At 40.6% G+C, this 21,318-nt stretch overlaps 2 protein-coding genes, 1 long non-coding RNA gene and 1 other non-coding gene across 4 annotated transcripts; 1 reads left to right on the top strand and 3 right to left on the bottom strand.

The window, feature by feature from the left end:
• Positions 1–202: 202 nt before the first annotated feature.
• Positions 203–3,589, bottom strand: LOC136429951 (uncharacterized). Its single transcript, XR_010754834.1, has 3 exons — positions 3,297–3,589; positions 2,110–2,652; positions 203–1,384 (listed from the first exon to the last, which is right to left on the bottom strand). It is a non-coding gene; the product is annotated as an uncharacterized lncRNA (long non-coding RNA).
• A 2,972-nt stretch (positions 3,590–6,561) lies between these two features.
• LOC136429953 (CD9 antigen-like) lies at positions 6,562–12,542 on the top strand. Its single transcript, XM_066420136.1, has 7 exons — positions 6,562–6,773; positions 9,405–9,608; positions 9,817–9,891; positions 10,297–10,398; positions 10,835–10,954; positions 11,203–11,286; positions 11,971–12,542. Exons 1-7 carry the CDS (start codon positions 6,693–6,695, stop codon positions 12,037–12,039), a joined length of 735 nt encoding a protein of 244 aa, XP_066276233.1. The 5' UTR covers positions 6,562–6,692; the 3' UTR covers positions 12,040–12,542.
• Positions 12,543–12,713: 171 nt separating this feature from the next.
• On the bottom strand, positions 12,714–19,536 carry LOC136429952 (uncharacterized). The gene is made up of 4 exons (XM_066420135.1): positions 19,158–19,536; positions 17,860–18,104; positions 14,293–14,528; positions 12,714–13,664 (listed from the first exon to the last, which is right to left on the bottom strand). The coding sequence occupies exons 1-4, from the start codon at positions 19,257–19,259 to the stop codon at positions 13,438–13,440; spliced, it is 810 nt and encodes a 269-aa protein (XP_066276232.1). The 5' UTR covers positions 19,260–19,536; the 3' UTR covers positions 12,714–13,437.
• Positions 15,073–15,145, bottom strand: Trnav-aac (transfer RNA valine (anticodon AAC)). The gene has a single exon. It is a non-coding gene; the product is annotated as a tRNA-Val (tRNA).
• Positions 19,537–21,318: the final 1,782 nt, after the last annotated feature.

The raw sequence follows: 21,318 nt of genomic DNA on the forward strand, positions 1-21,318 counted from the left end.
CCGTCCAACAAAGGAGGTACATCACATGACCAGCTGTTCACCCCCTCTTCTTCTATTCTGTTTATGCAAATACAGAAGATAATATTTCTCTATCTGTTCGAAACAGATTCTATGGCAATATCCTAATTGACCCATAAACAGCATTAGCAGGGAGTCGGAAACTATTGTCGACTGGGTGACAAAATAAGTCAGGCTTTAAATCTTTAGTCTTGAGATTCCTTTTATTGACGTTGCTGTTTTCTTGTTCGTGGTCGTCGACTGCATAACGTAACTAAGATTTCAAACTTCACAGAGAAAAACACAGCGATAATCAACCGTCACTTATATCAAATTAATTCATGTGTCATTGTGGAGGTGAATTAATAACCCCACCATAATTCACTACCCCTTATTATCCGATAAAATCAAGCGTGTGTAACAACAAATAGGCGGTCGCGGTCTCTTATGCCGATGGGAAAAAAATCAAATCAATCATGGCACATTGTTTGTTTAACCGGTTTCCCACCTTTGGTTCTGCATGTGCACATTCCTCAAATATACCCTTAAGCTCAAAATGTCGTGGATTCCACATACTGATTTGCATAATCTTCAAGCTGGTGTTTGGTGGATATTTTGCCGGTGTTCTCTGGCATGATTTGAGATAAACTTCGGCGGATGTTCCATGTAAGACATCACGAATTCGCCGGCAAACGCACCGAGGTGCGTGGGGCCGTGGCGGGCCCTAGTCCGAAGCCGTTGTGCTGACGCGTGCGGGGCGTCGTCTCGGGGTCGTGTAAAATTTTTGCACTGTATGAACAACTTGTATCATCCAATATATGAAAATAATAAATTTTTGCTTAAATATTGTTGCCATCACTACAGTAAACTACTTACGGCTGTATGAATTAAAATTATCTCAGTCCCATTATACTTCAAATGACTCGTCATACGTCATGAATTAGTATCATTGATTGACTATTTTGTTCTGCATATATGGTATATCACTCTTTTAACAGCTCGATTTGTTTCCATGATGTTTTTAGATGTTATATCGATGAAACCACTGTACAAACGGCTATAAGGAACAGGTACTATACTATATACTGGGAATGAACGAAGTTGACGTGCAAAAATGAGTCATGTACTTTTGTTGTTCATCGCTAGGTGTGCCAACTCTCTCTGAGACTTCACCGATCCTTTCGGGTGTGGGAGGGTCACTTTTGTGAGGTCCTTGATTTGTGTGATGGCCTTGGCGAGACGCAGGACCAAGAGAACGCTCGTCAGGAAGAGTATAACACGTGCCATGTGCAGAAAAAAGCCTTCAGGAATACTCGGCAATGTCCAGGCGATGAACATGACGACAGGGGCGTGTGTTGTGACGACGACTCGAAACGACTCTCGAAACCTAACAAAAAAGTGAAGTTTATAGGCTTTTTAAGACAAGAAATTATCACCAGACACAAGCGAACAAATATTTGACTTTTTGTTGTCGTCAATGTCAAAACATTTAGCTATGTGATTTAGGATTCTGTGGTTATCATTAGTGGTGTGGATCTAAACCCGAGTTTAGGTTTAGGTTCGGACTCGAGTCCAGAGGTTTAGGTTCAGGTCCGGACTTGAAAGTCCGGACCTGAACAATAATTTTGGAATATTTTTTTCGTGTTACATGTAAAATTGCATATTGGCAGATATTTTACATGTAATTTGAAAACTATATATACGGAATTATATACAGTCAGTTATTAACACAAAAGTTCAGTTATAAACACAAAAACAGCAATGTTTTCATATTTTTCTAGTGCAAATTTCACGATTTAAGGAAGGTTTAAGATGGTTTAAAACAAAAAGGAGTGTATGAGTTTGAGAATTTTTTTTCAAGTCCGGACTTGTTTCCAGACGTTTAGGTTTTTTTGGACTTGAACCTAAACGTTCTACAAGTCCGGAACCGGTCCGGCCGGACCGATCCGCACCACTAGTTATCATTGATAAAAAAATAAATATGTATTAGGAACTTCAGAACTCAAATTGTTGTTAAGCAATCATCGATTCTTTAACGATTTTCCTTGTCCCCACGTTTGTCAAAAACACGATATCAATATTGTCTTTACCAGAACAAAAGTGACTCCTTACCTTATGTTTTCGATGTAAGTCCATATTAATGTTTGACTGATGGTGCCGAAAAGCATCATGGTCCAAAGTCCATCTGATTCAGAATGTACATCCCAAAGTTTCTCCAGCGTCACAGCGAGTTGTACCATCGTTTCCATGGCAACCCAGCCGACAGTGAATGACAGACAGTTGTGAACAACAAGGTGTACAAACAAACTCTCCCCAACCGATATTTTGGCGTGGACCTTGTCAATCATCATTTGAGAAACAGTCAAACTTATCAACGATAATAATACTTCAACAACTTTTGACACGGTGGCTTTGAGAAACCACATGTCCGTTCCGAAGTACACCCCGCTGATATACAGCACAAACTCTAGGACCAGCGTCGCTATGAAGGTAACGGGAAGGCCACACGGTATGCACTTAATGTATTTTTTGTCTGAAACAGCACGTCTGAGGACATTAACTCCGTACACCGTGAAAACGATTCTCCAGCTTTGGATGACGAAACGGGTGATCAGCGGTTTCAGTATCCAGACAGGAAGTGACGTCATGGTCTGTCTTTGAAGTGAAACAATGAAACATTGAATTAACGTTGAGATGATCATACAACCGGAGGTTTGTAAACCCAGGTTTGTGTATACTGTATGGGTATTCAGTGTCAGTATAATGGATTGCTCTGTCTTGATAGTCTGCACAAGACTCACATGTAGGTAGCACATTGTAGAAATATCGGCCAAAGTAGGGTAGTCAGTAGCTACTGAGTTAGCCCGTTAGACAAGGTGGCCATCCCCGGAAAGCCAAAGAGACACCGCAATATATCGTTACAGTAAATTCAGGTACGACGACCAACTTGTTGTGTATGAACTGGGACCGTGCGGAAGCAATTTTTCGTCTGCTGTTTGGACATGACGTCATCAATCAATATGGCGGCCAGATAGCATGTAGAAATATAGCCATAATCAAGGAGGTTTGAACCGTGCTGCCTCTCATAATCTACACTATGTGTACATAAGCACCCCATATCCCGGTCTATATTCAATGGCTTAACTGACCTCAACAGGTCAACTTCCTAAACTCCATATGTTATACTAGTATGATGGCCTCCAGTTTCTGCTAGATTATTGAATATTACCCAACCAAATCACGCCCAACATATTTGCCACAGTGCGGCATATGCTACCTAAGAGAAGTCAAAGTTGTACCTGCTGATTAAGAGAGAGCTGCAATGATACGGAAGTTGGCGAAGGAAGACACAATGGGCCCGATGTCAACAAAGACACGTCCCATTGATTGACGTCTAAAGTGGTAAGACAACTCTTAGTGGCCTGTACCAACAATACCGGGAGAGGGGTGCAATATCCTTATCCGTATTCTGTATGACGTCGCAACTAATGTCAAAATATCGCATCTTAAACGGTAGGTATTTTGGAATAGCCTCTTCGAACATATATAATGTTAACTGTATTTTGAGGCAGCCCATTTTGCACTGGGTAACATTGAAATAGTAAATTTCGGGAAGGGCCTAAGTAAGATGGGAAATGATTAACCTCGTGGATGTCGTGTTTCTAGTCTCTCTTGATTTCTTACTTTTTACAGGACGAAAAATCGTATGCATCTATTGCTTGTAGCTATGTACATTCGTATTTAGTTGGTACGGCTGCTAACATCATGCGGAAGCCAATAGTTCACATCATCCCGAATTTGTATAGTTTTACTGTGGTCTTTAACCCCGTGAATAATCACGAATAGTCCTCAATACAGGCCGCACGAATGATGGGCTGAAATGCCCAATAGTGGGGAGGGGAGACAAGATTTCAAAAGATAACATAACGAAATCGGTAAGGAGACGTAGTACCAGTAGTGTTTGTAACTGTTTTTCCTATATATATGATAAAGGGAAATGATGTCTGCAGTGTGACCCCAAGGTACTTTTCCACATATTCATCCTGATTCTGACCCCCCCCCCCGACTTTGAAATTGAGTACACGGCGATATCTTACTCTTTTTAAATTCCCCCTTGCATTACTCAGATTGTTTGTCAAGTTTCTGGGGACATTAACTCGGAAAGAACATTAAATACCTAATATGTAGTTGATGTCTGACTACCTGGAAAGTTGTTTTTGTCTCAAACATACAGATGGATTTACTGTTTTCAATGTACCAAGAATAGCAAACGGTTCTGTTCATAGCCGTCTTTGATATTTTGTATGAACTCCACTATGCCGACTTCAAAAGAAGAGTGTATTATTGTAGGCACCGTTCTAATAGTAGGGAAGCAGCTAGTACCAACAATAACGTGTCAACATTATCATTGAGATATCTCGATCGATATCTTGGCGATACGTGTGTGAACGTACTGCAAAGCGACATCGATGAATCAATTTGGCGTACTGAATTTCCCAAATCCCAACGTACTGGCTAGAATTTGTAGAAAGCATCTTAACTAGCATTAGACAAACAGATATCTGTGATCACGATGAACCCTACAGGTGTTACAAAGTACGTACATCGTATATTGTTATTCTACCTGCACCTCTCCGCGACATCAAAAAGATTGCCGGTGCTACATGTACGTGTGCTAACGTTACTGTAAACTCACGTGTTATTTTCGCGGGTATCTAACTTCGCGGAGGAGTGGATATGTATTTTTCATTATTCGAGGTATATTAGGTTCTTGGTCATAACAATAATTAAGCACGGAAAAACACATATGCGGTGTCACGGTAGAGAGGTACCGCGAAAAACAGGAGAAAAACCACCGCGAACATTTCAAGATTTACAGATGGAATACGGTAGTATCATTCCAACGTATGACATAAAGTTACAACTGTCAATACAACATCTTTATAGCAGCACAGAGACATGTGTCCCGTCCAGTGGTTGTCAATTGGTATCCTCGTCCCTAACAAGAGTAATTTAGATTAGAAAATTACACAGAGATGTGACGAATACTGCCATTTGGCTGAAGCGACATCATAGGGTGTGTGGAATCCTGAGGGAGGACACCAGACATATAAATGATATCTAAATCAAGAAACACGTTCTGTTTGTTCTGAATCCCAATGACAATGCTAGCGCTGCTCTAACGGACAATCACAAATGAACGTCAGATAGTGTGGTTTTTCCTAGTTTGCTGTGAGAACACCAACAAAACTAAGGCTCATTCGGTAAACACCTCAGTATCTATAAGCTATAGATGTATTGATTTTTATAGTATCATCTGCGATTCAATTTCAATGAAACTGTAGTGTGTCCCGGCAAATAATCGGGAGTAACCCTGTGTCTATAGGCAGAAAACGGTCCGATTTTAGGAAATTAGGAATCTTCGCGCTCGCCTCAATATAGAAAGTACGAACGTTTATTGATCGTGGTTACCATGGTGCAATATGACGTTATTATCAACATGGCGGACCGATGGGGATACTGGAGAGAACAGGGCGTCTTCAACATTCATCAATAACGGATAGATCGAGAGGATTATGGGCAGGGAATGGAAAACTTTGATCTGAAAAGTTTCCCACGTTCTTATCTTTTTTTGCATCTTAAGTCCTTCCATGATATATTGTGATATCTAGGCCGTCTCGTGAAACATCTTCGAGATCTTTTTAAGTTATATGTAATTTCTGTCGTGTGCATGCAACTTCGAAGTGATTACATTCAGATTGAGGTAAACCCAATTCCTGAAAAAGCAAAAATATTTTCCTCTACGTCTTGGTTTCTTCATAAGTGTCTTATGTTACAGACAGACTGTACTTTAACTAAGGAGTTTGGGCATGATTTACGATATTGTATATTACGGTCGCCACACATATTGTATGACACCGCGGGTATATGACACAAGAACATGTTTCGCTCTCTTGAGCTTTTCAGGGTCAGCTGAATAAACAACGTGCACGAACGGCGTTATGATATCAATGGAGATTCTCTAACGACAGATTCAATACTAGATAATCTGCAGGAACAATTGTGAGAAGTCGTTTGGAATAATTTGCGTCTAAGATAGCGTGCTGTGTCTCAGAAAACAATAACTATATTATCGACAACATGACATTTTGTCCTCACCAAGCCATGCGTCCTCTGTACACGGCGTGTTTTGATGAATATCTGAAGTCTTTCTCTGACAAGTCAGACAAAGAGTATAGTCTCTCATATATCCTCGTACTTACCGCAATGTCAAACATTTACTTAGTTACATCCATGGCCATTGGTTACGTCAATAGCCTGCGGGCGTATCACGAATGCGGACGGTGTTCAAGGTTGGTAGGGGTGCAGTCGCTCTTACTTAGACTTATTGCAAGCTAATACACGATTCGCCAGCTATCGGAATTGTCAAATAGTTGGAAACCTTTGTAAAGCTCCTGAAAATTCAAACAATGCCAATTCACTGCACGAATTTTCCGCGAAAATAAATGATAAAATCTCAATGTCAGCACCCGTACCTATGCAACATTTGGTATCGCCCGTCCTTCGCCCACACCCACAATCCCCTGCACCATTCAAGTTTGAGTGTCCTTGATAAGGTGATCAGCGCTACAAGACAAGAAAGTATATTTTTCCCTTAAGCGCCAAGACGTTCATATTTAACAAATCCTTCCAAGATGGGGTGTTGTAAGAGCTGTGCTGACTGTTCCTTCAAGTGCATGAAGATGGCGCTCTTTGTGTTTAACCTGATCTTCTTGGTAAGTAGTTTGTGCGTTTCTAAGGTGGAGTCTAAACAAGTTACGAACGTGCATCGCTTGAGCGCTTTCAATCAAGCAGACAAATGCCGTCAATGTAACGCAGCTCTGCTTTTGGATAAATGAATTTGTGTTGAACTTGGCCAGCTAATCAGGTTGAAATGTTTCAAAATTTGATTAGTTTCTTTGTTACAGATTTTCTTGGGATGAAAATTGTTAATACAAATGCTTGTTTTATGTCAGCTATATATAGACCTGTCACCACACTCTAGGCTTTTCTGGTATCATTCATTCTGATGTTTGTACTTCCGATAGTAGGGAAGAATCCAGCACTGTTTCATGTAGATTCGTGTTGTTTTTATCCACACCAGGTAGACCGCCACGCTCTGCCGCAAGTACACAGTACATAGTATTAGTTACTGCCCAAGGTTGAGTTACAGAGACCTGCCTGGTGTGTATTCAGAAGATAGGGCGAGTGTTTTTTTTGTGTGTGTTTTGCTGATCTGTTTCATCCCAAACATGAACTGTGTTGGAATGACAGAGCCATATTACAAGATATCTTCTGTTGCTGGCCTTTCCAAATTACGTATTGATGGTCCCTAGTCTACACACACGCCATGTTGTGCGATACATTTGTAATCACTCTGTAGCTATTCCCATAAATACCACAGGATAGAATTTCAAACCTTAAATTGAAAAAGTCGTCAAGAGAACGGAAGACACGCTGACGGCAACAGATAGATATGCTATTCAAGCTTTGAATCGCGTGTTCGCTATGCTATCAAAAACTAGCAGATAGGTTTTGGCCCGACTGCAATGTCTGAATAGAAACTCAAGGACAAGTAACCTAACCCCATGTTATTTTGCTGTGCTATATTGGTGTGGTTGCTGATTGGTGTGGTGAAGTAAGCTTCAAGCAGATGTTTTGGGTGAAAAACGTAACGTTTTCTGGTGGTCATAGAAGCCCTACAGCCAGAAAAAAAACACATCTATTTAAGCTTGCTAGTAGCCACGCCAAGTGCTAACATAGCAAAACAACTTCTCGCCTGACTGCCTAGTGTTGTTGCCACACCCAGCGTTAACACAATAAATCACATTCTCATTGTCGACATGTCGCTCACTAAGAAGTTTGCTGTCTTCAGATTTTACGCAGAAGAATTTACTGACATGCATGGAAACGATATCTTTTATACATAAAGAGCTGGTCTGAAATTACGTGACGTTATCTAGTGTTCTGTTTGAATTTTTATCATAAAGAGCGCTTTTACAGTAATTTTTCGGACCCTTTTTTCGTACCCTTTTTTTCGGCCAGGACCAGTGGTATGCATGAAAGTTGAGAGGACGCAGCGGAGTCAATACACAAGAATACATCGTAAATCTTTTTATTACAGTTCAACACTAGCAACGTGGGTGATAGCGAGTTTTTTTTGTTGTCATCAATGCCAATGTTGTAGTCGCCTTACATGTCGTTGCTTTAGCCTCCACCAGGATTTCCTACGGTGGTATGGATTGTAGAATTCGGCAAGGAAGGGAATAAATGGCCAGTAGAGTCAGTCCACTTTAAGGTATATATTTCCCTTGCAAACGAAACCCTCTGGTGGCCAAACTTCCCTGGCAAATATTCTCCCTATAGCTTGCATAGTTAGTCTGCTGGAAACTAACATTTCATACCGTACGTAGTGACGCTTTCAGGATAAAGGTCTAGAGAACACAGTTCAAGCTATTTGCAGTGCCCCCTTAACATCCTCACACACACACACACACACACACGCGCACGCACACACACACACTTCTTGGCAATATAATAATATTCCCATGTTGCATGACTAACATTAACTCATGACACGTTTATCTTCAACTGAAGCTTAACTACGTACAGATGGGAAAATTATGGTTGCCACAGATAAGAATCAAAATAGGACTTTGAGTAATACCATCACCAATCTTCATCTATCAATCTGACAATTGCATTCAGGATGCGACAATGAAAAGGGATCCATAGATGATTTAGAGTTTATAACAGACTCTAAATTATGTATGAATACCCACGACTTTAATTCATACTCAATCTCGACGCATATGGCATATGTTCAAGTTGTTTTTGTACGTCTTTTGGCTTCTCGTGTACATCTTCAAATCGTGTAGCCTTACACTTATTGAAGAAAACACACGAAGGAAATGAAGACAAACCTACACATATCTCTTTGTGGAGATTAATTTATTGAAACCAATCAGTTTGTTAAGAATATGATACTATGTCTTGTGACTCATCTATCATTGTAAATTAGCTAGGTACAGCCCTGTGTAAAGATTGATTCATTCTAGCTCTAATCAGTTTGCTAAATACATGCTACTATTGTATTGGAATCATAAACATATGTACGGGGACAAAGTAGTGACGCACTCAAGTTTACAGGAATTATTTTGAACCCACCACTTATGATTCGGTCCCAGTCGCACCCTACACACCCCCCCCCCCCCGTACCCGGCACTCCAGTGAGACAAATTCGTGGCTTCGGGGCCCGGGCGGGACTACACCCTACCCCCCCCCCCCCCCCACCCCACGGGCACCGGCGCAACTGGGACCAAAGCATTAACATGCTGCTATAGTGGTTCTAATGTATACCATTCCAGCTGCTGGGCCTGACCCTGGTGGGGGTGGGTATCTGGGTCATGGTGGAGAGTAACGCGGCCAACGCCTTCACCCTCACCAACACCGACACCATGACGCTGTACGCAGGCGCAATCGTGCTGATTGTGGGCGGAGTCATCACCGTCATCGTGGCTGTCCTGGGAGTGGTCGGGGCCTGGAAGGAGCATCAGATCATCCTGGGGGTCGTACGTATCACCACATTTGTTTGTTTATTTTTTGTTTGTTTGTTTGACTGTTATACCCTGAACTCTTCTTTGTGACTTAATAGATTGTCGCATACAATTGCATAAAAATGCGATATCTGGAGTTAAGTGTAAGATTATGCATGTATCTAAGATCATATTAAAAAAACGCTGAATAACTGTCTTATTGCGTCTTGTTTTAACTACGCAGTTCTTCACCTGTCTGCTGTTTCTACTCTGCATGGAAGTCGCCATTGGCGTGTACTACGTGGTACAGAAAGATCAGGTGAGAATCATAATATCAGAGCTGCATTCAGTTCATTTACCATCACTTAATTAGCCTAAAGGTATACTATTCATATTATAGAATATAATTAAGGACAGTTGAATGTTGAGAAATGAGTCTTTAGAATGAGAGACAGCTTACTGTCGACTAGATGAAGGTTTTACCGTTGGAATTTTAATCAATGATTAACTTGCAAAATGTCGTCTTCAGGGTGCTTGTTTCAACGCGAATTGTGCACTTCAACATTTCAATTGAGCATTTGACAATGTGAGGAGATTGATGACCCACCTTTGAAAAAAAAAACGTTGCTAGAACTGATACTATAATATGTGCTGTTTCTATCAAAATGAGAGTGTCTGATGAACATTTTCTTTCATCCTTTCTTCGCGATAACTTTTCTTTCAGTTTTACACCACTGTAGGTGACGCAATAGACACCCTTTCAACTAGAAACTACAGCGACTTCGACACGGCACTGCAGACCCTGCTTGACACCATTCATAAGGATGTAAGTCATCATTATTAATTGTTATTCCTTGTTCTTGACGCTTGCAAACTTTTCTCAATGGTCATGTTTAGCCCTGCTGTCAACATGGCTAGCTGAACGTTTGAAAGTTTTATCAACTCTCCGGATATTAATACACCTTGCTGTACTTCTTTCTAATATCTAGAAGAAACGTACATCGTCATTAACATTTCTACATATTAATAGGGATTGCGTCTATCTCTAGATCAGCCATTTCTGAATGTTTAACATAACATAACGATATGATAGATATTACTGGCATAACATATGCCTAGTAATGAAGACTAAAACTTCTACACATTACTAGACAAAACCCGGCATGGGAGATAACGTATTTCAAATCAAACACACCAGTGGGATAAATTGATAAGGAGTTAATGGTTTATAGATCTCAAAAGTTAATATTTCATCGATTCAGCTGCAATGCTGCGGCCTCAACTCTACCAAGAACTTCAGCCCCAAACCCGACTCGTGTTCATGTGACGTGGATACAAACGACAACTGTTGTGAACTGGACGCACTCTCGTGGTGGGATCGGGTCAGTACACAGTCCATCTTAAATACAGACTAACCTACAGTTTCCAAAGAGCAACGCACATATTTCGGCCACATGAGTTGATACTTTAACATTAATTTGTTGGCTCAACTTGTCACATCTCGTATAAGCTTAAGGAGGTAAAACAAAAGGTGATAACATCCTACAGCTCTGTGGACCAATCAAACGACTTGTACGTCTGACGTCATGTCTCCTTAGTAATACCCTGTCCCCATGTGTTCCCTCATCAGCCATGCAAACGACCCATCATCCTCTGGATGCAGGAGCAGTCGAGCATCATCGCCGGTGTGGGAATCGGTTTCGGACTGGTGATGGTGAGTAACATAATAATGTTTTTTATTGGTCAGAAATAACCCGCAATGGCAGCCTTTCTAGCGCTGAATTGATGCAGGGTTTACATGTTTCACATCATACACGACATATACTATCCACATTTTGTGGATTTTTCCACATTTTGTAGACCTCTTGGTTCTGAGCCGAACGCTCTGCCGTTGCGCCACACGACCCCACTGTCATGTCACCTTCTGTCATGAATAGACCAAAACTTTCCACTAGTTTTTCAGCGTACGTAAAATTTCTGTTAATTCTCGTGTGCTACTAAAAGGTAAAGGACATCCCATAGCCTTTTTGAGGCCGTAGGGGCAGTGAATCTTTATCCACTGTGTCTAGGACACGGGACTGAAGTACCTAGACTAGTGTGAAGTACCCAACCTTCTCATTCTACCTACTTTTACCTCCCCAACCAAAGTCAGGTACCCATTTTTTCCCATTTTTTGCGCCTGGGTGGAGTGAGGAAAGTCGTGTCAAGTGCCTATCCCAAAGGCGCAACATCGGTGCCATGTCAGAGGATTGGAACCTAGGACCTCTGGTTTCCAGGCCAAAACATCCTAGCCGTCACGCCAACACGACGCCACGTCTGCTGGTATCCACCTCAGAATGCTTTCTGCTCGAATGGGATGCCTTATCATCATAGTAACAGTTTTTCTGTCCGGCTGCAGGTTTTCGGAATGACAATGTCCTGCTGTCTGTGTCAAAAGAAGAGGAAGACGGGTAACAACGCTGTCTGAGTCTGCACGTGGTGGCTACACTTCTATCGTTTTATGCAGCAATTCATGATTATGTAAAAAAGTTACTAGGTTCTTGGTGACTTTTTACTTTTGTTAAAAATGCTGTGCTGTTGCTTTCTATTGAATTAGGACCATGGTCAGGACTGTCAAGCAATGTTGTATACGGTGATAAAGCACTTCATCTTGTGCACATTCTATAATCTACCACCGTCTCTTATTATGTAACATTGAATATGGTGTACACACGATTACTATTAGATATCTGCTGGATAGTTTTATCACCCATATTGTATATGCCTTAACACAGATACATCCAACTTACCTGCTTTGCTGTAAATACATGTAACTTGTACACATTGTCACGTACATATGAATTGTATCCATTCGCTATTGTATGACTGGGTTTGAGAACGAGACCATCCTTAATTGAGAGTTTTATTCATACCTAGTACCTCAATGCGGCTTGTCCAGATCACAGCTTCATTGAAAGAAAGTTCAAATGACCATGTGTCGTGCCTGGTTTGTTTTACTAATAATAAATCTGTTTAACCTCTATGCGGCCAAGGAGTGGAGGGGTCGGAGTCGAAACTATTCGTTCAATCTGAAAACCATCCAGCGACCCCGCGGACGGATTCAGAAACTCTAGAAGCTGTTTCAATAGACGATAATGACACTCTGTTTACAAATTCTATTTAGACTTGTTGATGATGGGCTCAATGTAGGCCAATGCAAATGAAAAAGTGACGGCAATGGTTGAAGATATCCCTTCCAACAGACTACATACCCCACCAATGGCGTACAAAATACATCACATACATGGCTATAGAAGTATGTACATGTACAAAAGGTTGCTGTATACTAGTACATTTTGTAACACTCGTCATTACTAGCACGTATATTGAGACGGTGCGACTTAATCAAGCCAATTCTACCATTTGTCTTACGATTTACTTAGAACCTGCAGAATTTGAACAGGACTCACAAGAATATTGTATACATAAGCTTCGAAGTAACTGAGGCCTAGATCTCCACGTGAAGCTAGTACTACATTCCGTTTGAATCATCGTTTACCATCGGCTGGCTGTCATGACGCCCCTACGACCACTGAGGTCATGGGTCATGAGTGAGTGAGTGAATGAGTGAGTGATCTGATAGCCAAGGGCAATCTCTGCCATTTCACTGTAGAGCAGCGCCCCCTTCTTAATACGCTTCGAACTACAGTGTGTCAAGCCACATTTCAAAATGTTTTCGCTGTGACTGTGCCATTATTGCTTTCTTACATACAGCTTAGGAAGGTTGCCGTGATTAGCATACTGAAATCAAATTGAAGTTCCATCCAAATATGATTTATAAACTTACTCTTTGTGTGCAGATTTGTTCTTTTAGTTCTAGTGGTGTTTACTTTTCTGACTTCCCTCCACCATTGCCTGTTTCCTCCTTGATGAGTCGCATCAGTCTACGTTTTCTCTTCACCAGCTTCTCGTACGATTCGGTCACGTGTTCCTCGAGAGTCCAGAAGAGTCGGTAGGTGGAACTTCCCGCGTTGTTGTCTCGCGAGAAGTCAGCCTCCGTGAACTCCACGTCCATTTCTAGCTTGTCGCCTCTTTCCGATTTCTTCCAGCGCGCTACAGAAAACGAACAAAAATTGTTTCTTGTATGATTGTAATCAACACATGTGCAACTGTCAATGATCCCATTTCCATGAGGCTCAGCGGTACAAACCAATAGGAAATATGCCAGAATAGGACAGCAAAATTTGATATAATTCAAGTCTCAATTACACACGAATCATGTGTAGGTATCGCACTGAATTGTTGTATGCCACTCGCATGAATGGTGCACACATGCAAGGGAGCTATTTCATCAAAGACGTGTAGGTAAATGTATAAAAGACTGCTTTGTTTGTATAAAAAATTCCAAAATCCATGATTTGCCCCGTTCGATTGTAACAGTATATTAAAGCCTTAAACTAGCCCTTATTTCTATCAATTAGGATGATTTATTCTATACTAGTTCTTCTATTTTGTACTTTGTGTAGTAGTTGTTGCCATACATTGTACCGTGTACGATTGTCGTGCAATAAAGTTCTTCTACAAACACGTTTATACTATCGTTAGCAACAGGCAAGTTGGGCAGCACTGGCTGTGTATGCTGAATAGCCAAACCAATAGATAAATTAATAAAACTATCGTTCTACAAACCAAGTAGAATGATTTCCACTGTATTGCTTGCAAAAACATGACAGAAACTTACCGACGACGAATTTCTGATGATTGACGTGCACGATGAAGTCTCTGAACACATCCGGGCACCCGTCCTCGTACAGGTGCGCATTGTCCCGGATGATCTCCTCAGCCTTCAGGTCCAGGGGATGGATGACGTAATACAGGAATGTCCGCCAGCGGTTCAGTAACCTTTGACCTTCTGAGGCGTTCTTCTCCCATATCCAACGAGCCTTGATGAGATAGTCGACAAGACCCTCAGACTCTCTGGACCGAGAACAGAAGTTGACATATATATAACGCAAGGTCAGACGAGCTTAAAGGTTTGATCACAAAGAGTTTTAAATGAGTTTTTGCAGCTATCAAATCTATACTTTTGCATAGCATAATTGCGTCCCAGTATTCTGCTCCCTAAACCCATTACTCCTTTGCTGGGGTAATAAGAAAATAATTTGATACTAAATGTCATAATAATCTAAGAAGCTGTAAAAATGTCCTTGGTTATTATGTGTTGTCCGATATATAAACAGACCTGACGATTCAGCATATTGGCTGCTACTAGGATGTTTTAGACAAATAAACAAATAAACAGACAAATAAAGTAATAACAATAAATGTCTAGATCTGATGATGGAGACGATTTCAGTACCGACTACCTGTTTGATTGTCAATAATCATAAATTTGTCTATGTCCCCAGTCGCGTTTTTTTCGTTATACATATTCTTAGGTTTGCAATTTCATATTCTTAATGATACGAATTGTTTGTCTGACTAAAAATAGCTTTCTTCTCTTAAAAATGAAAGCAAAAAATGATTCCGCCCGGGATCGAACCAGGGACCTTCTGCGTGTTAGGCAGATGTGATAACCGCTACACCACGGAATCTCCTGCCATTAGCTGCCCTTTTCCCATCTCATAGCTTTTACGTTCCGTGGGAAATTACCTTGGGGAAATAAATCAATGCGAGAAACGCCTGTACACGCCATTGCGCGTGATCTATACGACCTCTCTCATCCACCACTTGTCGCCTAGAATGCTCAACACTTCTCAAAACTGCATTTTATTGCAGTTTCAGGTTGTTAAGAAAATAAATTTCAATAATTGAGACATTTCTTCCTTGTATTATAAATGATATAATCAGTTGGTGAAGCTCGTGACAAGCATACTCAACGCTTCCATTACCCAATAAATCGACCACTTTTTGGCAAAGTGACAAATTATTATTGATCGTTTGACCTGCCTGTTTGCCCTACCACGTGCACGATCTATCTCCATACTGAAAATTGAATATGGTGCGTGGTAGCGTTAGCCTTTTACAACAATTTATCGTCCATTAGGTTGAACTTGGAATAGAATGATTTCGCTGCATGCAATGTGTGATAGAAATTTTTCTCAAGTGCAAAATGTGTACTGTCCGAGCACGGCCTCTTGATTTAACGGAAAAATCAATAAAAAATGTCGTTAAACGTGTGAGCAGGGCCTACAGTTACCATTTCAACAAAGCTCTTTGAGCTAACCTCTAATAGTTTCATATATGATATAACTTCCCATTCATGGAGAAAGGAGCTATGAGGACTGTAGCAGGTGTTGATGTTTTGGTAAGTTAAACGTTTTTTTTACATTCTTACTACACTTTTTCTGCAACTTTTTCATGAATATTTTACCAGTCTTTAAAGTGCGATTTTTTTCTTTACCCTTTACTACCTTCTACATCCCAGCGTTTATTTCTGATGACTTTCGGATACCATACCTGTCCACTAACTGGTATCATATATTATATATCTTTCTCTTTATAAAGGAAGGAGCAAGAGGGACTGTGGTAAGTGTTGATGCTTTTCTTCAAACTTGCCACCTTCTAAACGTTACATCCAAGTGCTTATTTCTAAAGACTGTCGGATACCTAGTCGGCCGCATTTGCTTGGATGTAGAGCATGCAAGAGAAGCTCTCCAATAGTCGCCACAGCTATCGGATACCATTGTCGAGAGCACATTTAGATGTTGCAAGATGTTTTAGCTGTAACAACAGGAAGATGGCTAGTACGGTCCACAGGTGGTCCTACGACAGGGCTATCTCACATCTGTATCTGATTTATATATCAACTAGAGTTCCACAAACACATTATCTTCGCCAAATAATCAAGGCTTATTATGGAAAGTGATTTATACTTACGTGCCTATCACCCCCTGCAAATTTGATCATGCACCATACCATTTGGACGTTATGATTGGGCGAATGAGTCCAGTTAAGATATGGTTAAAAATCATTTGGTGGTACAGGACTAGTATATGTGTAGAGTGTGCTGATATATGTTATAACTGGTCATGAAAAAATATGAGTATGTTGATATTATATGGGCCACAAAGGTTCGATATGGCAGTGTTGAAAGTTGAAAGTGATGATGAAATAGTACAGTCAATACATATGAATAGAATAAATCTGGCACTTTTTAGGTGTTTCTAGTCAGGTTTTCTATTTTGTCCCTATTTCGTTATGTCGCCAACCGTGTTGAACAAAAATGCTTAAACTGAACGCGTCAAAAACCAGCAGGACCCACACCTCTGCTTGGAGAATAGTTTATTTATTTGACCTACATGTACGTTTATGCAAGGCTATCTGTTTACATGACCTGACACTGTCCCATGTCCCATTGAAAGGCAGTGGGTTAACAAAATTTCCTTACTAATTATGCAAATTAGCTCCTTATTTGCATAATTAGTCATTGATTATGTAAAGCACCATCCGAGCTCTCTACATACCAAACATCACGACGATCTGTCGACCCATTCTCAAGTTATTCATGTCTGAATTTCAAAACAAAAACACCCACTGCGGTTCTTAACAAGCCGCTAGGGGGCCAAAATTTACAGAACTTACTTTCTGTGGTATGAACTATCTACCACACAAAAATCATGACCATAGCACTTTCAGAAAATATGCCCCTAAATTTTGAAGCTCTGCTGCAGTACCTTTGGTACCCGCTAGAAGGCCCATTATCGAACTTGGCCTTCCTTTCGGTAAATCCTACCCATCCACTAAATATCATAAGGATCCATCAACAGTTTCTTGAGTTATGTTGTCCACAAGAAAATTCACATCCACACAAAGCCCGCTGCAGTACCGACGGAAAGTGCCAGGAGAACCATTTTTGAACTTGACCTCCGTTTTCACAACATCTACACACCTGCAAAAAATGAAGATCCATCAACGTTTCTGTCACTTTTTTTGCCTACATACAAACACAAAAAAATGCTAAGTCCACTGCAGTACTATTGAAAAACGCAAGATAAACCATTTTCGAACTTGACCTTCCTTTACACAACCACTACACGCCTACCAAAAATCATAAAGATTCATTGAAGTTTTCTTGAGTTATGCTCCTGACATACATTCAGACCCACCCAACAGATTTTTCAACCGAAAACATAATCCTCTCCGAGTACAAGTACTCGGCGAAGATAATAAAGGAGATAGACCTCAAGTCTATCTACGGCAGTTCTGACTAGGCAACGCGTACGAGTGTGTGCAAATCTCATCCTTGCTCTCCCATGCATACTAGTGGCCATCACATAGTAACACTGGTGGCAGCGGTGGGACATACCTGTCCACCAGTTCTCCTACGGCTTCTTCAAAACTCTTGTGGCTGGCGAGTCTGTTGCCGTACAGAGGTCCGTACAGCTTGGCCAACTGGTCGTTCACAAACGACAAGTTGTTTCTCAGGGCGCTAATCTTCTTGCTCTGACGGTGATTGTAGCAGACGATAATCAGGGTAACCGTGGTGGAGACTATTATGGATAGTGACGTCACGATTGGTTGCCATGGTATATCCCGCCATGGAAATTCCCACTGTCCAAAAAAAAACGATTGGTCAGTTTCTGTTTCTAAATTAATGACGTCAACATAATAATGACTATCAATAAGAAAGTTCTCAAGTATGACTCTCAAGTATGACTGCAAATTTCAAAGAATATTTGCTTGAATGATGTTGTTTTTGTTGCCGTACATGTAACAAAAAGATCACTTATTTTCAGCCAACCAGGAATATATACATATACATATTACATATTCATTGCATGTTTTATCAACTATGGTTGTGCGTCTTGTGACGCAATGTTGGAGTACACGTGAAAATATCACCAAGAGACTTGACAGTGGCAGTGCAATATACACCGTGGGCGTGGTGAAATTTAAGGTCACCCTAGAAGCTGTTAGAAGCTATAGCTTAACACAACGCTGAAAGCGGAAAGAATGAGAGCTACAGCAAGTGGAGCAATTTCGACTGATGTGTGGAGGAATTCATCACAATTCATTTGGGAGTACCGTACTGGTGACACTGGGCTTTTTCAATGACGACCTTGTAACACATCGCTGATGTTCTAGTGGGTAGATCGTCAGGAAATCAAAATCAAATCGGACAGAAATATTGTCATATCCTCGATGAATATAGAAAAACGAATTACGAAAGACGAAATACAGTTAATTAATGGTGTAGTACAATGAATATGAGTATAGATTGTTGAGAAAATATAGAAAGCTGGCTAAACAGGTTAGAATTTTACATCTCAGTGGTAACACAAAACAACAACCCTTTTGGCTTTACTTGGCGTTATTTCTAATGGCCAGCTGTAGGCCATATATTCATAAAATTTCAATGTTTGTCTTGATATGTAGCGGAGGGATGGGAAAACCTTACAGCGTTTGCTCCAAAGGCCGGTAAAACTACAATTGAGTACGTCTCTGAGTGTCTCGCAAGAAATGTTTTCCACAAAGAGGAAAATATAACTCTACCACGATCATATCACAATAAGATGCATCTTTTTACAATCTTAGCCTTTAATTTTTTCGGCCTTACTTGGTCCACAAGAAATTTAAAAAACAGTACAAAATGTTTATCCCTACCTCTTGGTCCGTAGCTGATGTAGTGGTTGCCATCGGCAGCGGTTTCTCTGATTCAGGGGGACAGTCACAGCACTGGGTGAGGGTGGTCTCTATGGGCGCCATGTTGGAACCAAGTGTCGTCCGATTCCATCAGAGAGGCACCAAGATTTTTTTCCAGATGTACATTTGTACTTTACTGTGACGAGTCAAAAATGATCGGGATTTATATTGTCCGGTCCGCTATGCCATGTGAAATCGTGCTATCTCGCCACGCAAAGTACCTTGTGAATTTGCATCTGCCATAATGGGAAATACTACTGGAGACCGCCTCGAGCGATTAAGGATGGTAATATCATGTACTGGACACTGTTGCCCCAAATAGACGTGACAATCTTTTCCGCCAATCGTCCCGCACTTGAAAGCCGCTGCGGAAGTTTGATCATATGTAAGACAATGAAATGGCAAACAATGGCGTGGCTTCACATAGCAGGGGCTGTTGCAAAGTTTCAATATCTGAAACTTTTGTGTGGTCGTGTTTTTCTTTTCAGTTCTAGATAATCACGATAGATTATTTCTGAAAACATTTTGAAATCGGAAGAATTTTGAAAACCTTTTTTCTAATTCTGTACAGTTACCTGTACATACATTTTTCATAAGAAACAAACAAATTTCGTTCAGGTAATAAATCGCTAGCTTTGAACAATCTCCAGCTCCTAGAAGTGCACAATAGACTTCTCTGTACCAATCAGACCGTGCAAACAATGGCTATGGGCGGTACCTACCCTCACATCATGATTAACCCATATTTCATTGTCGTTTTCAGTTTGACTGAGTGTTTTTAAAAAATATAGCCTGTGAATTTTTCTCAACGCGTGTCAATTACCTTTCTAACACGAAATAAAGAAGCTTGTTCTTGTCCAAACCTATGAGATGATGTACGAAAACCTCAGCTTATTGTTCATTTGTCATTCCGGTGATGTTACACTCGCAGGCGATGAAAGTTTGATGAGTGCCGAACGCTCCCCGAGCGGACGGAAGGGTGTAAAATTGTGTTAGTAATGCATGTATATAAATAAATTATGAGCTTCTCTTATTGTATCCGCCTTGTAAGAGCAAGGAGAGAATTTATTACTTCTGACAGGCGTTATTGTATCGATCCACCAAGAAGCCTACGTGTATTAGAATGTTGATAAGTTCTTCTGAAATTACTGTCCAACATACAGACCACTTATCTCGTCCATACTGTCATATATGTGGTGCTCGTCAATCTTTTGATAGCTGGTGACTCGCGATGAAGTTTGTGTACACAGTTAATGTACTTACTTACATGTGGTTAACTCGTAGTTAAAACAGCCAATTTCCCTTTAGGTCATCTGTAGACTTAGATAAACCCAGATTTATTATCAATACAAGGCTTACGGCGCACGCAAACGGCATATTGTTTTAGAGCCCCTTCCAAATATTGATTGAAGTTGCCCTACTTTTTCATTTTGCCAAATTCACACATGACGTAATTTTTTGGCCCTTGAAAAAATCAAGATAGACTGTATTTCGTCGCAATTTCACTATATATATATCGTTCCGAAACGAGCACCATATCTTAGATTGTCCACAGGCTCCTTCATTTCTTTAAGCCATATTATTAAGGTACTTGGTTTCCTTCGTTCCTGTCTCCTTTATGTAACCAAATCATTGACCAACTCATAGCAATGAAACAGTGTCTTAGCTATTAGTCATACATAGTCTACGAGATGTTATGTGTGCATCTCAAAGTAGTTGAAGCTGCATGTTAAAAACACGTATATTGTAAGCCTGGTATGACAAAGTACTTCTAAGCAGATCAATGTCTCATTTACTGGTCCGGACTCAGATATAGGCCGTCCGATAACAGTTGATTACAGAGGGTCAACTTGTTCTGACCTCCCGTCGTCAGAACAGATATGATCACATAAAAGATTTTTTCTCTCTGATTAAACGTTATAAGAGCTCCGGATTGTAGTTTCTGATGTATGGACTTAATCATTTGTCCTGAATTAGTGACTTTGGGTCATCACTTACCAATATCGGTGTCAGAGTCATATCTGCAGTACCGCTCTTGATCGCTTGGAGGCGCGTTACAAATCATTTGTTGATATGCCAATCTCAGTTCGTTTTAGAATTAGAAATGCTCAAATCCTTAAAG

This window comes from Branchiostoma lanceolatum, chromosome 3, assembly GCF_035083965.1.
Source record: "Branchiostoma lanceolatum isolate klBraLanc5 chromosome 3, klBraLanc5.hap2, whole genome shotgun sequence".
NCBI lineage: Eukaryota > Metazoa > Chordata > Leptocardii > Amphioxiformes > Branchiostomatidae > Branchiostoma > Branchiostoma lanceolatum.